Source organism: Zeugodacus cucurbitae, chromosome 6, assembly GCF_028554725.1.
Source record: "Zeugodacus cucurbitae isolate PBARC_wt_2022May chromosome 6, idZeuCucr1.2, whole genome shotgun sequence".
Taxonomy (NCBI): Eukaryota; Metazoa; Arthropoda; class Insecta; order Diptera; family Tephritidae; genus Zeugodacus; species Zeugodacus cucurbitae.
The window spans coordinates 7828789-7847216 of record NC_071671.1 but is presented as its reverse complement, the minus strand read 5'-3'; the positions used below and the strand labels follow the sequence as shown (position 1 = coordinate 7847216).

The 18428-nt window shown below is 37.6% G+C and overlaps 1 protein-coding gene and 1 long non-coding RNA gene across 2 annotated transcripts in view; one reads left to right on the top strand and one right to left on the bottom strand.

Moving 5' to 3' along the window:
• Positions 1-15002, top strand: part of LOC128922832 (uncharacterized) — a 62373-nt gene extending 47371 nt beyond the window's left edge. The window contains exon 5 of the long non-coding RNA XR_008472019.1: positions 10233-15002. This is a non-coding gene — a long non-coding RNA (uncharacterized LOC128922832). The remainder of the gene's footprint in view (positions 1-10232) is intronic.
• Positions 14333-18428, bottom strand: part of LOC105210352 (RNA-binding protein fusilli) — a 47687-nt gene continuing 43591 nt past the window's right edge. Inside the window, exons 12-13 of the mRNA XM_054234860.1 lie at positions 17609-17889; positions 14333-17541 (exon numbers count right to left, since the gene is read on the bottom strand). Coding sequence (XP_054090835.1) covers positions 16975-17541; positions 17609-17889 — 848 coding nt within the window. The 3' untranslated portion in view covers positions 14333-16974. The remainder of the gene's footprint in view (positions 17542-17608; positions 17890-18428) is intronic.

The following is an 18428-nucleotide window of genomic DNA, read 5'->3' as shown; positions in this document are numbered from 1 at the left end:
CCCCTGCAAAACTCATACGGTTATGTAGAACGACGTTGAGCACAACTATTAGCTCCGTCGAAATCTGAAAGGACCTCTACTAGTCAGTCGATACCAAACGAGGTTTTAGACAGGGCTATTCGCTCTCGTGCGTATTCTTCAATATAATATGTACTGGCGCCTCCAATCTGAACCGCAATAGCACTATCTATTTTAAAAGCATAATGTTACTGGGATATGCGGCTGACACTGACATCATAGACCTTACCAACAGAGCCATCAGCGCTGCATTTTTCAGCCTAGAAGAAGAAGTGATAGAGGTTAGTCTTATGGTGAACGAGGCCAGGACATAGTACCTAGAGGTCACACAAAACAATTACTCACTTCTTTGGAACTACGTCACTGTTGGCAGCTACACATTTGAAAAAGAGACTTGCTTTCTTTATCTCGGAACCAGCGTAAATGCCACCAACAATCTAAGAATGAAGATCAAGCGCAAAATTACTCTTGCCACTACTTTGGGATTGGTAATCAATGAGAGAAACAGATCTCGATGGGCAAAAATTTCGCTCTATAAGTCTCTAATCATTCCCGTTCTATTATACGACGCAGAAACATGAACGATGACAACCCGAGATGAGAAGGTACTTGGAGCAGTAGAGAGTACTGTTCTCCGCAAGATCTTCTGAGCCGTTCTAGTGAGCGTTGTATCCCGCAGAAGATGGAACCATGAACTCTATGAGATCTACGAAGACGTGGGTATAATTAAGCGTATAAAAATCTAACGAATGCGCTGGTTAGGTCATTTCGTACATATGGAAGACGATGCTCCCGTGAAAAGATCATTCATTTGGTTGTCAAATCGTAGACAGAGGCTCAATTTTCTAGCACCCATTCATAATATCCAGTTTTGTCTCTTTACATCTTCAATTTTTCTTGTATTTAAGATCTCAAATATCTCTATCAGGCACAGAAAAACCAAAATAAAAACCGCTTTAAAGTATAAAGTTCCTAATTCCGCCTTAGATTTAGTAATAATTTTTACATTTAAATATTTACATTTTTCAACTCAGTACAATTTTTGTTTACATCAGTCAGTAGGAGGAAACATGTTCAATTTATTGCTCGACAACTCACTGAATCCGTAAATCATTTGGATGCGCAACGCCTTGTGCCTCTTCTCTGCCTCTTTTATTTGAGGCGTACGTGTCACATCCATACGCAATGTGGCACAGATGGTCGTAATGATGTCGCTTTTCCACCAACTGAGCACAAATTTACGGTGGCATGCACTTATGATTGTGTTAATAATTTCATTGCTCTACTCAACATTTGACCAAAGTAATAGCCATCATAACAATAATAAAATATTTTACGCATACAACCTATTTAATACATATTACATTTTTATGGCGGCAGCACAAGTAGAAGAATATTTATGTGCCGGCCCACTAAGGATATGTATATATACTATACATACTGACATATATATGTACATATATACTAGCTTGAAAGTAACAGCGTGAATTTGCAAGCAGTAACGCAAATCAACCACGAATCAAACAAACATTTGTATGTATGTATATTATAGCTCATAAGCGCACTGCGGCGCTCATATTTCATTGCCTTTTTAGCACACACGACTTGCTCGTGACCACGTTTCTTTACACATCACCTAAACTGACGACGCTAACCGCGGAGTGTAGGGTTAATATGCCTGCATGTGCATATGGGTATCCATGTGTATCATACTTCTACTACTAGCTTTCGTCTTAGACCGATTTCTTGCTGGTGTAGGCACTCTTCAGACTGGTTGTCTCCGTTTTTAGCAACTTGCCGGATACAAGCCAAATTCGTATTCCTTGCTCCACATTGGCAATTATTTTGTTTGCAGCATGTTTTATGTAGAACAACACGTGCCACACATATTGTAAATAGCAGCTGAACACACTCCTTTAACGCATTTCAATGCATATTATTCAATGGATATCATCCTCTCCTACAGTTGTTACTATCTATTGTTTGTTATTTGAATGTATTTTAATAACTTTTTTCGTTAGAAAAATTAGTAATTTAAATTTAATTGGTCCGCAGGTTAGCACATAACCGTTTTTTTTTTTAATTTTGTTCAAGCCAAGAATACATTTTAAAATTTTATATTAATTAATTTAAAAATTTTTATATTTTTTTAAGAATGATTGAGGGGGCGGGGGGTTGTCCCTTATTGAAAATTCCATCAAATATCTGATTGGCGAAATCGGTTCACAACCAGGACTACTTTCCTTATAACTCAATTTTGAATTCCATCTGATTACTTAACTTTATAATATATACATAAGGAACCCATGAAGATAGCTGAATAAAACTTGACACAAACAGTGCATATAATCCCTGGTTTCACTTGTGAAAAAATTGTCGAAAACTGACTGTAAGTTTTCAAGGCCCCAGATGTCGAACATGTTATACTCAGGGCCTAAGGGTAAATTTTAACCGAAAATATGGATAAATCTCTCAGATAATTTAATGTAATTCAGAGGAAATTATTTTCTTCTAATAGTGTGTCTCTGTACGAAAAATTATTAAAATCGGGTCATAAGATCTCTTAGCTCCCATTTACCTAATTATAAGTTTTCAAAAATACGGTGGGCTTTATTCCGCATACATGTATTGGTTAATATGTGAGATATCTTAGCAAAATTAAGTGAGAGTATAGTCTTGGATATAGTGTACCTTACAGTTGAAAATGAATGAAATCTGTTCACGAATTACCTCAGCCCTTATATACTAAATATGACGATTTTCTATTATTGTGTGTAAGCTTAATCAAATTTCTTTAATAAATTGCAAGAGTATAAAATGTTCGGTTGCACCCGAACTTAGTCTTTCATTACTTGTTCTATTATATTGATGTCTAGTGAGTAAGACGGCCACTGCGTTAAAACACCGTTTTGTCCCACAATTCAAGACTTAGGTGCTCACTCGGGCACTTCTAATAGATGCATTAATATGATGGAAAAACCATGGCAAATTTCCAAAAAAAAAAAATTCAATTCATGCCTCCCCAACCCATCAGAACTCCCCGACGACTATGCAGTCATTCAAGCCGACGTTCCTCCGTCTGAAGTTCATGGTAATAAATAAGATTTCTGTTCATCCGAAAAAAACAACATAGCGCCAATTAGACTTCCATCTCTATGAACCAGGTTAAAATATGTATAACCGTGTTTCTCTTCGGGCATCGTCAACGAGTAATTTTCTCTTTAGTTTTAATATTTTCAAATATGAAGTTTTCTTTATAACCCATTACACAGGAGATAAGCTCACATTAGCACCACAGCGCGCAGTATATATATTTTCTAATTTAATGATATGTTTTCTCCTTCAATGCGATTCACGTGGCCCAAAAAGTTTCCTGTTCCTTCTGAATTAATAAGATGCCTTCTTCAGTAGATATAACATTTTAATGGCAATGCGAACAACGCTGATCCATGTTTACAGACATCGTATAACTTTGCTATAAATTGAGTAGAGAACGACAAATGAAACAGTAAGTCGATGGAAGTCGCTAAGATGTAGGTCAGAAATTCGTTGGAGTCGAGCGAATGGATGGAAATCTTATAATTCCATGGTTTCACAGTGAAAAGTGAGAGCTAGCTTAGGTTAGGTTAAGAGGTAGATGCGCGCATTTACAGATAATCTCACTTAGACAGCATCGACTTCCGTTGTGAGACCCAAATACACCTGGCGGATCGCCAAGACCCTTATGATTCGACAAAGCGCTTGGAATCTGGTCTGAAAGTCCTTGAGTCAGCTAATGTCGATTCCAACTAATTGCGGTGAGATGAGTCTTCCTAAGCGACATCAGCTGGAAGGACCACCGCAGGCCGCAAAGACCACGCTACTGCACAGTTGCTGGTTGTTGTCCAGCGTTTGGCGAGCTCACGCGAAGCCAGTGTGTCCACTCAAGCGCAAGTGGACCACGGACTACCAACCCGCTGTCATTCCAACATCCATGTTGCTAGGGTACCTTCTCTTGCAAGCTGGTTCGCAAAGTAGTTTCCAGCGATTCCGCGATGACCAGGTACCCACACAAGTCGGTATGCAAAGTAGTTCGAAGCTACTGATAAAGATATTAAACACTTTCTAACTAGCTTAGAGCGTACTATCATCGAATACCAGGCCAGTTATTGCCGCTCAGCTGTCGGAGTGAATACACACCTTTCTGAAAGAAGCCATACTTCGGAGCAGAATGTCTACTGCTACCATAATGGCAGCCACCTCTGCCAGTAAGACTCTGAGTTAATTGAGCGCTTCCGAGAGAAAACGCCACCTCACCTTGAGCTTCGATCCATCCGTGAAAAAGCTCACTGCGCCTGTTCTCCATCGGCTTCGGAGAACTAACTAAAATTTATATTTTTTCACAGTCAATACAGTCACGATTATTATTAATTGTATTTGGATTTGCTTTATTTTGATGGATTATTTGGAAACTAAACTCCATCGAAGTGCATTTTTAATAACAATGTCTCAGACTACGACGTTTATTAGCTCAAAACAATTTACTACTTTCTTTTTATACGATCGATAAACAATTGCATACTATACTATAATATGTAAGCGACTCGAGTATTTTCAAGCTAAAGTTATGAAAACGTACTCTACACGAACTCAAACAGCAAGCTCCCACACCAATATTTGTTGTCTGGCAATTCAAAGTCGAAGAGCTTTTCTAGTATTAGCAGCACATGCTTTTAACCCCAAGAAGAGCAGCAGTTAAATCATCAGGCTGTTGGTGGTACAACCTCAGGCGTTTCGATTTATGTCATGACCACGATGCCACTTTGTGCCTCTATCCGATTTGCACAAAAGCCGTTTTTTTGCATATTATAAAAAAGATACGCCTTTCAGAAACTCAAGTTTCCAAATGAATTCACATTACCGCATTTTAGCCATTTTTTCTGCTCATTGAAATTGTCTTCTTTAGTATTGCTGCCTCAAGCACTCGTTCTTCTCGCTGGTAGAGCAACAACAGCTTGGAAGCTACTACATAAAATGTCATAAGCTCAATGCAATAAATTTCTATTTGTTGTTTCACTTTGCACTGCAATTGCTGCTATTGCAGTATGCCCCTGTACTCTTATACTTTTTCTGTACTCCTAGTTTCCCCCGATTGAAATAGGAGTAAAGTACGCTTCTTGGCGCACCACAATGGCACAACTTTCCATATAACTCAACCAAGCACCGCGGCATAACCGGCCAACTAACAACACAAAAAGAAATTCAATAAAATTGCACAGTTTACACACTTAATCCATGCTGAGAAGAAGATCTGCGCGTATTTTGCATTCATTCAGCTGCAAGGACTAGTTTATATAAGTACTCGTGTACACCATTCGCGAAAAATACTAGACACTAAAAATTATATCTCACTTTTGAGCAGTGTCCTTAGTGATACCAATAAACTCCTAATGGATCAAAACACCCTTAAGATTCGGCAAAACGCTTGGAATCTGTTACAAACTTCTTGAGTCGGCTAATGTCAATTCTAGCCAATTCGCTATGTTCGCCGAAGGTGAACCTTCCAAGGTGTTTCAACTTCAGTCTGGCAAAATCTGTACATTGGAGGAGGAAATGCTTAGTTGATTCCACCTCGCCTTCCTGCAAACAGCTTTGGCAACTCGTAGGATCCCTAGGCTCAACACATGCGTGTCTATCGGACAATGTCCAGTAAGCACACCAATGGTAGCGCCGAGATGGACCTTGCTGAGAGAAAACAATTCGAAGGACTTTTTACGCTCCAATGTGGGTCAAAGGGACCTCGCAACAGCAAAGGTGCTGGTTGTTGTCCAGCGCTTGACGAGCTCATGCGATATCTGTATGTCCAGCAAGTAAACCATAGACTATCAACCGGCTCCGACATTGTTGCTACGGTACCCGCTCTTACAAGCTTGGCCGCTTTGCAGTTACCAAGGATTTCTGGTACCCACATAGATCGAATAGCAAAATATCTGAAAGCTATTGATAAGCTGGTGTTGATTGAGAGCTTTCGACAGAAAACTCCCCTTCCCACCTTCCCTCTTAGTGCATTCGTGAAAACGCTCACAGCACTTCTTCTCCATCGGCTTTTACCTTCCCACATAGCCCTCGTAGGTATGTGCGCCGCGGAGAAAATAACACGTTGCTCTGATATCTTTAGAGTGTCTGCTGCCTCGATCACCTTAAATATAGGGCGGTCCAAAAACACTTTCGTGTGCATTCACTCTTCTCGTGGTGTCCATATGGCAGGTACGACTTCGGTACCTCATATGATATATTTCACAAACTGATTGACCGATTATCGCTAACTACTAAATACGAGATTGATAGCCGCCAACTTGCGACATAAGAAAAAGCTCAACATTTCGTGTCGAAATTAAAGCAAGCGACTTACAAGCTTTCAGAAAATGACATACGCTACAAATATGCAGCTAGCGAGAGAAGAATTGCCATATACTATATAATTCGATTGTTTAAACTACTTCATTGCATTTTCAGTGATGCCGACTGCATGCATGTACCATATATAGACACTTAGCCACGTTCTTTAGGGGGTGTAACTTAAAGATGTGTCCCTATAAGATTATATTTAGAAACAAGCATTTGAGGCACAAGCACATTCGCATATATCGTAAGCTCACACATATTCACATAAATACCGTAGGAAGACAGGCATGACAATATATAAAAGATGCTATAAATTGCGTACACATATTTGCTGTATGAGGACTCTTATTCTATTAACCTCCGGACATATTGGGTGGTCAATCAAGATAGCGTGCCGCCAACAAAGCATCCGTTGCTTGCTATCGAGGTCAACGAGAGAGAGAGAGACTGCCACAGTCGCGACGCCCGACAATGCGTCGAACAATGAAGCAATGACGTTGTCGCACTGCTGCAATGTCTTGAAGCAAAGTAAGACCACTTAAAAGACTTAGCAATTTGTAGTTTGGCATTTGTCTTGTTGGTGTCGCGAAGTATCTTAAATCATTGCGAAATAATAAATTGCAATTATTGCGACCTCTACGATTGTTGGTGGAAAACTTTAAATGACTTTTCGTTGTTTGAGCCGACTGTTTTTATGTCGTCAGATGTTTCGAATAATTTCGAGTAAAAACAAGGGTCCATGCACTAAACTGTTAGTGTTTGTATTGGTATTTTTGTGTGTAAGCCTTTAACCGCACTGAGACCACTGCAGCGTCGTACTTTACACTTTCTTGCCATTGCTTTGGTTTGGTTTTGCGCGAGAGCGCCAGTTGAAAGTATTTTTAGATTTCTAACTTTTTCAGTGCAAACTCGAGTACGCATAGTGTTTGTGAAGCTGTTGGTCCTTTGTAGCCATGCAACTGCGACATACATACATATACTATATACGTACGTATCAAAGGGGTTCCTGTGCACAAATTTTGCCGCTGCGAAGCATAGACCCTCTGCGGTGCGCCTTTTTGGTGATGCGACGTATCCTTTTCAACTTCGGTGATTTGTGTATTTCTGCACCGTTAAGTTTCGAAGCGTTGGTATTTGTACTACACTTGTTCACTTTTTCTTTTCGAATTTATTTATATTTTGCTTTATTTTTGTACTTTCTTGCATTGCAACTTTTCCGTGCTTTGTGGTATTTACATTATTGCATTGCTGTAACCAAAAGCAGAGTCGCATTGCAGCAATGTCTCGTTACGCCTTGCCAACTTTGAGGAAGAAAAAAATGAAAACAAAAACAATATTGTATTTGTACAATGCATAGATACAATTGAGTAAGTATATATGTATGTCAAATATATAGGTATACACTTATGTACAATGCCAGTAGATGTATATTTTCAATAGTACTCTTAGAGTGTGAAGTTGTAACTTTCGAGTATTTTAAGTATTTTGGCAGATTTATGCCCAAACTTCATTTATGACATCACCTTGTAAAATCTCAAATAGTATATAATTGGGGTTCGATCAACCCCAATACAGGTCCAACCTCAGCTCAAAACCGGAATATTATCGAAAAGTTTAACGAGTAAAGTATAAAACTATTAATCCTGTAGGAGTTACGGTTAGCAAATTTTGAAAATGTTATCTCCACCTCTTGGAATACAACCTGTACCTGTCGATTTGTGTCATAATTTTTGCTTGTTTCCATACAATAATTTTTCCTGAGGAGTAGATGTGGTCTTGAAAATGAGTTGACGTTGGTAGGCTGGGCACGATTCCGATTACTTTGGCGGTCGGGGTTTGACAACTCCGATCGGTATAAATGGGGTATCGGGTGAAAGAGGAGGCTCTCCAGAGCAGGAATATATATAAATATTCTTGATTGGAAAATATTCATGTTTAAAAGTCCCATTTTTTCCATAAGTAACACATGGAATTTCACACACTGTAACACTATTTTTCAAATTTTTCACTTCACATATTGAAAATTACACTATTAACATTCAATTTAATTCAAAATATAGATTTATTAAGATTTTTTTTAAAATAAGCAAAAATTACTTATTTTAAAAATCACTTAGCACACCAATAGCTGAAAAGGTTTCTGTGTTTACAATTATGTGTGTGCTGCCACATGTTAGAAATAATAGATGATAGATTTTTTAATGACTGTGTTTTATTTATTAGCATGTCATAGTTTGTTGTCGTAGAACTCTCTTCTGCATCAAGGATGTATATAAAAAATCTTTCCAGGGATGTCCGAAGTCTTTTTCGTGTAGAACTCCTTTCTAGACTGGCGGCCTTCGGCCGCGCTTCAAAAGAATTACCCTGGTCGAGCCAAAACCGGGGTGTCCAAAGTTTTTTTCGCGTAGAACTCCTTTCTGCACTGGTTGCCTTCGGCCGCGCTTTAAAAAAACTAACCCTGGTAGGGCCAAAAACGGGGTGTCTAAAGTTTTTTTCGTGTAGAACTCCTTTATGCACTGGCGGTACATTTAATGCAGTTTTATTTAATATATTTGAGGTGAAAAAAGTGCGTAAAATATGTTAAAGTATATTAAATTGTGTGAAATAGCTAGTTGAAAATTTTGATTTTTTATCTTTAAAGCGGAATATCTCGAAAACTAGGCGTCTGCGATACCTATTACCCTATATATTTTTGATTCGGGAGGACGTCCTCTTTCCAACGGTGTAATCAGATCGCGGCGCCATAGTAATCGGAATTGTGCCGTACGTAGGCTGAACTAAATGTCAGTAGATTAAATTAGATTAAGAATTGTGGAACACAATGTGACCTAAGGTAAAGCCTATTGTACCCACCAAATAATTTCGAGGAATTCCGCCGATTTGACAGTGTCCTTGACCGGACAAAAATCAGTATTAGTTCCGATTACGTAGAATCGACTGTCCTATCAGGTGTCTTCGCACCTAGATCACAGTATCTGCACTGATCCGACAAGCAGATACCTAGTTTGTGCAGATGGGACATAAGTCTACGGTGCAGTCTGCAGTATAAAGTGCCACTAGTTGTCATAGTTTGTATCTTGTGAGTTCTATCAATTGTTTAAACCTTTTCTGGTTATATTCCCCAAGAAACAGTTTGGAGTGTGGTTCGAAGTCACTGCAAATGCAAACAGTTACCATTCCTGATTACCCTTCTCTTCTTGTAAACAATTTCGAAGAACTTGTCGACCAACTGCAATGAAGTGCTCCGGCCTGGTAGCCGCGGCATTTTTGCCAGCTGGTCCGCAAATTCGTTGTATACCTTTGTGTCCTGGTACTCAGATCAAGGTTATACTATTGTTGTAGCAAATCCTGTTAAATTATGCCAATGCAGTCCCGAACCAACCCCGAATCTATTTCAAGTGCTGATATTGCTTCGAGGGCCGCTTGACTATCAATGATGAACGCTATACGTTCACCGTGGTAGTTCCACCTGTGCAATATGACCTCAGCACACTTTCTAATGGCATAGACCCCAGTTTGGAAGATGTTGGGGATTTGTGCCATGGGTACAGACAACTTGAGGTGTGGTGCCGTTTACTCCGCACCTACACCAACTGCTGTCTTAGAACCGTCAGTGTACCGATATATGCCAGATATTTAGCGAAATCAATGATTTTCATAACAAATTTGATAAAGCCATTACGTTTAAGTAATAATTACAGTTTCATTTGCTATTTTCAAAAATAATAAATTTCAAAAATTTTGTAAAAATGATTTTTTAATTACATTTTAACAGCATTTTCAAACATTTCATGCGCATATTTCTTCATAAGTTTAATTTTCCATTGCAGCTTTCATCAGCGGCCATGGACAATATTTCATCGGAATGACACAATCTGCTAATGGATATTTGATAAGGATCGATGGATGCTTTTATATTTCTCCTTTTTCCAACAACAAATACAGTGAGAGCTATGGTTCAGTTCCACTTGCACTTGCAAGCCTGAATTTGGTAAATTAGTATTTAATAGTCGCCAGGTATAGTATGTACGTATGTATGTGCCAGCTGTGCCAACGTATATGGATATTTACATATGTATATACATATATGTAATTGAACCGTTACCTTGTTAATTAGCGTAAAAAGATCAACACGTAATGGTCCGGTGCGACCGGATGAGGGTCCTCAACGACCGTTTTCAAATATTTACGGGTCGGTGGGACTTTCGTCCGTTTGTAAGGCCATGTGTCAGCAGGAAATACTTATGCTTCCTTTTTTCAAGTGAAAAGCGAATTTGGTAAAACTAATTTAATATCATTCATAACTTCTATTCTACTTAAAATAATAAATGCACAATGGTATTATATTTTAGCCCGAGTCTTCAGATGTCAGACCAGTTTAACTATTGTGGAATCAAGCAAATACTAAAACGTTTTTTCCATGACTCAAAGGACATGTCGGACAATGTTACATCGCTAGTGCTGCCTAACTGGTATTCTTTGCACGATTCGCTCGACCGACAAAAAACCACGTCATGAGAATTATCCGAAAGGTCCGGTCTGCTGGTGCGCCTGACATTTGTAATCGGCAACGTACACTCTTTCAACGTTCAAACACGAATATACATCTATACCAGATGATGTTTCGAGTGCAGTGAAGCCTACTAATGAAGATCTAAGTAGGAATGAACTCTTGCAGCAGTGTATTGGTGGTTTTAGACGAAATAACGGAGAACTAGTTAAACTAGAAAATTACCCTATCAGTACTTAAAGCTGGCTCTATTTTTAATAAAGGAACATCAGCTTTATGATTAACTATGAAAAGCTGACGAAATCCGTATCTGCGCCGCCGAGAGAAAATCTGCAAATGAGACTCATGAGGCTGGAATTCGTCATAGATAAGAACTTTACTTTAAGGCCCAGGAATCGAAGGCTGTCCATGGATCTTTATGAAATTTTAGATACATATGTCTTCCGGATAAAATAAATATGGATCTGGAAAGAATTTTTTTCAATTACAACTATTAATTCTACAATTTTTCCTCCAATTCTATAATTTTTCCTTCGTCCAAGTTGTAGTTCAAAGCCACGGTGCGCCTTTTTTCGCGAGGGATCGTCAGAAATAATCACAATGGTAATAATCTTAACTTTAAGACAAAAAAAGGTTCGTACTAAATACTAAGTTGCGTTGCTTTAGTTAAAATGGAAAAGAGCAAATCATTAATTAGTAATAAACATGTCAAATATATAAATACAATTCAACTTCCATAACTCGAAGGTCTCTATAACTCGAACTCTTGTATTGGCAATAGAAGTGAAAATTCATACAAATTTCCTTCTATACCTGGGAAGTCTCTCTAACTCAAAGATTTATTGTGGATTATAGTGATTCGATAGTGATAACCATATTTTCATCTGCAGCAGATATTGCCAACCTGCGGGATTGAAGAGAATTGAAAGAGCTGTAATTGAAGGTATACAATGTATTTCAGTAAATAATTGGTTGAACTTTAATTTTAACTATAGTTTGTTGTAGTTTCAGTTACCCCCAGAGATAGAAGATGTGGATAATTCAACAGAAACGAAATGCTGAATCATAAGCTACTCATATATACTATATACACGCCGATAACCGATACTGTATCACAATCATCGAGTAATTCCCGAGTCGGTCAGAGACGATTCTCATACCCGAAATGATAGTACCAAACATCGCCAAAGCTCTTATTCCAAATTCTACTCGAAGATTTCAGGTTACAGTTACAGCAACGATGGTCAATATAGCATATTGTTGAACGCTATGTTCGTGAAAATAGCTTCGCAAATAAAAAGAAAACTATTCATATATCAAATATCAACATATCAAATATTTAAAATATCTTTTATAATATTGTTTTATTTATATATTTAAGTTTTTTATTTTTATATTAAAATTTATGGAAGTTTGGAAAAGAGCTTTTAACTAAGATTGAAAAATATTCTGCAATGCAATAATTCGTGAAAAAAAAACTTCTACTGAGTTGATTTTCGATTATATACATATAATATATAGTATATAGGGGCTGGGGTAATTCCTGGACCGATTTCTGCCATTTTCCCCGCCAAACTACATTATTAACAAGATTATCCGTTCATTTAATTTATTTTAAGGTATCTCACATATTAACAGTATAATGAAACCCGGAAGTTTGCAAATCATACAATTAGGTATGTGGGAGACAGGAGAAATAATTTTTTATCGATTTACCCATTTTTTTACCGATTTTATGACTGTTAATTATTAAATGAAAAATATTCCCTTTGGATTTCTATAAAATACCTGAGAGATTTCCGATATTTTCGGTATTTTCTAGGGGCTTAGAAGAGTTATATACCGATCTCGACCATTTTATGTTGAGCGATGCCATATCTTAAATGCAGTACTTTGCAATGTACATTTCTGATATCATCACTGATGCTTGTTTTGTATTTTGGAATGTGAACGAGTCACATGGAATTGTAATATTGGAAGTAGGCATGGTTGTGAACCGATTTCGCCCATTTTTCACCAATTTCTTAAAAACTAATCGAATAATAAAATTCAGAGAGCGTCCTCTCCTGATAACAATGTGCTCTGATGCTCAAAGTTAATAAGTCGGGTCAATTAGTCCTCTAACTCTCATTTATCTAAAATACAAATTTTCAAAATGGCCTTGAACTGTATAGTATATCGATTAACTTAAGGAGATTTGCTTTAAAAAACTATATTTTTTTGGAATGTAACACCTACTGCAAGAGGAATTAAGAGTTATATAATCTATATGAATATGATTGCAAACCAATCACTGTTTCGTCGAATAACGAATGTTAAATTCATATGCAAAAAAATTTGCGAGAGAATAAAATAAAAAGCTTATTATTTTCATTCTTGTATCTTTCCTTATTTCTAAGCTTACAAAAACAATGTACAAAATTAATTAAAAAGAAAATAATTATCTTTATTATGACATGATTTTTTTTTGAAAATTTCTTAATTAAAATTTTATTGTTGTTTATAGATTATTTTTGTGGCTGCATAATATAAATTGGCACTCCCAGTACATACTTGTAGGTGTACGTGTACATATGTACATATATCAAAAGGTCGAGACAAGTCGATTATTTATATGTAACGTACGTCGCCTGTACGTGTGACTAATGGTATAACTTAGGAAAATATTTCATCATCTTCAATAAACTTGACAATGACAATAACACGACAAGACGAAATATCTGCTGTCATCAAACAAACTGTCAGCGCATACGCGTCTTGGCTCCCACGTTACTGTTGACAGTCATAACTTTGATGCTCCAGATAATCTTGTCTACCTCGGAACCAGCATCAACAACACCAACAATGTCAGCTTAGAAATAAAATGCAGGGTCACTCTTGCCAACAGATTCTTTTGGACTTTGGACTTAGTAGGCAATTGAAAGGCAAAGTACTCTCTCGACGAACCAAAACGAAACTCTACAAGTCGCTCATTGTTCCCGTTCTGCTTTATGCTGCAGAAGTGTGGACGTTGTCAACATCCGATGAGACGACACTAGGAGTTTCTGAGACAAAGGTTTTACGGAAGATTTATGGTCCTTAACATTGGCAACGGCGAATACCGCAGATGATGCAACGATGAGCTATACGAGTTATACGACGACATAGACATAGTTCAGCGAATAAAAAGATAGCGGCTCCGTTGGCTAGCGCATGTTGTTCGAATGGACGTACAACACTCCAGCTCTGAAAAGGGTCGATGAATAGTACCCGAGAGGAAGAGCGAGGCCTCCACTCCGTTGGAAAGACCAGATGGAGAAGGACCTGGTAGCACTTGGGATCTCCAACTGGCGCCAAACTGCCAAAAGAAGGAACGAATGAACCAACAACCTATAATCTATATACATATACATATACCATATGTAATAAAACTCATTCATATTGGCTTCAATATTTTTATTGCTCAAATTGCTTACATTTGTATTTTAATAAATTTCTAATATTCATGTGAAAACAAATGATTTATAACAAGTACTTATAAATATTTTAATAAGTTTTAAAGTATAAAGGCATTCATAGACACTCGAGTTCATGCATACTCTTGGCTTACATTTGAGTAATCCGATTACTGCACTGCAGATCAAACTAGCTCATTGCCTTTTTCTCTTTCGATTGTTTGTAAGTGTTTGGAACATTTACATTTATAAATAAAGCGAAAACAATAAAATATTTTTACTATTGACTAGTTAAAATTTGTTTCATTCATTATAGTTTTTACAGAACGATGCACTTAAAATTCGTAGTTTGAAATATTTTTGAGATAGTTAACATAAACTTATGCATTTTGACTCTTCAACTCTTCAACGCTTTGTCATATACTCGTATACGTACATTTAAACATAAATATTTATATAATATAATAGTTAGTTAGTTGGTTGATTAAATTTCACTATTGCACACTGGTTGTACTTAAACTAAGTTGTAATTGTTCTTGGCGTTATTTTTGCAGCCTAAGCACTTTCTAACTAAGCTCACATTCACATTCCATATATTTTGCGCTGATACTACATCAACAGCCGACTTGATTTATCGCATTTAATGATCATACTCCTTCACTAGGAAATAACATTGCCATATTATCGATTAATATCCGAGTACACCCGGCTACAATCATTGTAAAAGCCGCTCTTCGAATCCCACAAGCATTGAACTGTTCCAACAGATATGTATGAATTCATATGACTATATCATTATCAGCCGTTAGGAGTAGTTTGAAATAGTCGAAAACAGTGCTGTTCAAAACACTAAAACTTCATGTGTTCTGTAATGGTAACGTTAGGAATCTAAAGAAAATTCGTGTTTTTTTTTTCCTGTCTTAATTCTTATAGCCGAGTTTAATTCTCTTTTGGCGGCTTAGTCACCATTTCGTTTCGATATTTTTTTTAGTACAAAAATGCAAAAGTCTTAGATATTTCTAAAGATAGCACTCATTGAAACCGTACTCTTAGTAACGTATATTCAAAGGTTTAATATGTGTTATAGCCATCTTCAATTCGCCATTCCTTAGCGTTATGCAATGAATGATAATTTCAGAAACTTATAAAAACAATTGTTGTAGAAAGTAGTAAAGGGTTTTTCAAAAGGGACGCAACAAAAGTAGGCCGTTAGGGATAGCAAACGACGACATATTTTTTTCCGCTCTTTTGACATTTCTCTTCAGTAAGGTTAGTCATTTCATCATGGAGAGACATACGATCCTACAACGAGTCGAAATTATTAGAATTTACTACGGAATTGGCCTCAACCTTAAGAGCGTTACGTCTAATTTATGATGGGGCTCAAATCTGGCTGAATGGCTTTGTCAATAAGCAAAATATTTTCGTTAGCAATCTACACGTACTCCATAAGTCACCATTGCATCCCGAAAAAATTACGGTTTTGTGAGGTTCATGGGCCGTACTTCTACCGCGATGATCAAGACGTGTGGGTTACTATGAATGGAAATCACTACCGCTAAATGATAACCGAATAGGTTTGGACCGAAATGAGATGATATGGACTTGGAAAATATATGGTTCCAACAGGACGATGCCACAAGCCGCACAACGAATGTCACGACCGATTTATTGAAAACCAAGTTTGGTGAACGTGTTGGTCCAGTCAATTTTGTTAGACTATTTCCTGCGATGCTACGTCAAGTTTATGGTCTATGCCAACGACGATTAATGAACTTCGTACGAATATCGAATGGGAAATTGCAGCAGTATCAGCCGGCTTATGCTTGAAAACCGTCGAAAATTGGATTCAGCGTCTGGACTTTTGCAAGCGTCCACATGATGGGCATGCAAAAGAAATCGAGTTCCATACATAATGCCATCGAATGTAATGCGCTCTCATTGAAAAATCCTTTATTTCCCAGCCAAAGAGCGCAGCATGTGCTACAGAGAAAATGTCAGCGCAAGATTGCATCGCTGGAGCTGGCAGTCTATTTGAATAGCCTGTATAGTTTGTTCGATTCGCTAACCTCGAACGCTTGGCGAATCTAAGACAGCTGGCTTTGCATACAGATTAGATTAGATTAAACTATTGTAATTGAGACATTATTGAAATATTAAGTATAAGTAATACAATTATATTAGAAAATTCAATAATTTGGCAATTCTCACAATGCACACAATTTGTTTTAACGTTGACAGAACTTGTACAAATTTTATGTTACTTAAAGCTAAAGGAATTAAAATTCGAGATTCTTTTATATCGGCACTGAAATCCAATAAAAGTTGGTTTGCGAACCAATTTCATGCATCTTCCCTTACAATAAGAGTTTTGTACGTTTTCATTTTTTATTGAATTTCTTGCCTACAATTCGCATGTAGTCAAAAAATTTCACTAAACTGGCAAGAGTTAAGAATTTCGCAAGTGGAACCATAATAAATAACTTATTACTTTTAAGCAGGAAGTTGACGCAACTTATAATAATCCTTTTTAGGCGCAACTCATTTGACAAATCTCATTTCAGTTGCACAGACCTCATGTTCTCTAAACACGCCTCGATTTCAACCACTGCTTTCCAGCGTTGTGACTCAAGCGATATAAAGTTCCATGCAGGAGTTGGACACTATTTCTACATTACTGGTGGACAAGTCGCGCGAGAATGGTATTTTACCAGCATGCTTAGCCGAGGCTGTTGTCGTTTTCAGTACAGGCGCACGTTCGTTGTGTGTGGTATCAACAGTGAGTAATGTTGTGCTGGGTAGAGTTAAAGCTGTCGAAACACCTGTCGGCAGCGCACCTAACGTCGCCGATCGCGTTAGCGGGAAAGGTGGCGCGGCAGCAGGTGTTGTGGGTAATGGTTGTGGAGATCCCGTTACGGCGGGCGGTGCTGTATAGTGGTACACACCGGCTTGCTGTTGCGGCATGGGTAGTGGCAAGGCCATTTTGGTATGATATTGCGCCAGGCCACTAACACCATTTCTGCTGCCTACTACACTACCACCTGTAACGCCATTCGTAATTGGCACCGGAACCGGTACCGGTGGTGGTAGAGCGGAAAATTGTTTTGGCGGCATGAAAGTGCTAGGCGAGGGTATTGTTATGCTCGGCGGACTAAGCGCTGACGTTTGAACCGTAGGCAAAAAATCTAAAGGATACTAAAATCGAGAATTAGTTGTTTAGTCTTAGTTGGAATATTGGTGCTTAAGTAATGCACACACTTACCATAGCTTGGTGCTGCGTTGCACTTATATTGCCGGCTAATGTTGGACTCGTATGATTCGGCGGTTGGCCATAATATGCGGTTGGCGACACTGGTGGACTAGGATATGACCAATATAGAAATGGTGGTGGAAAAAATGCTTGCGGTGTTGGCTGTTGGTGATGCTGCTGATGATGATGATGATGTGGCAGCGGGCGTTGGGTATGCGCTGATGTGAGTAAAGCTGTTGGTGAACCAAAAGGTGGTCCAAATGGTCCAAACGGCGTGCCCAACACAGGTGTACCTACACAGAGAGAAAATTTTACACTTTAAGTAATGATTTAATCTTTAAATTACTATAAACGCAAATACATGAATATTTATTTACTAAATTATTAACTAAAGTATTCATTCAAGGTTCTTAAATAGCTATTTTAGGCATACTTGTATATAGTGCATAATTTCTATATTTCAATATATAACCAATTTGTTTGTTTACAAAAAGTATAGTTTCGAAACCATTGTTTAGTTATGCGTGGCAAAGAGATTAAGCAAGTATGAAAGTTATGTTCCACAGCGGAATTACGCCGATAATAGATTTAGTGATAATATAAACGGTGCTTATGAGCCCAAATAGTTATGCTTACTATTATAAAAAGTAAATAACTTAGCAGGATTTTTTTCAACCATATAGATCATAACTCTTTGCATTAAAGTAAATTACATTACAACAATTTTTGAATAATACTACTGCTCGAAAGTCATTTCTAACCTTATTTAAAGTCGCTAAAGTATTTTATACAATTTTTGAAATTTGTCGACATCATTAAAAAAGATACCTTT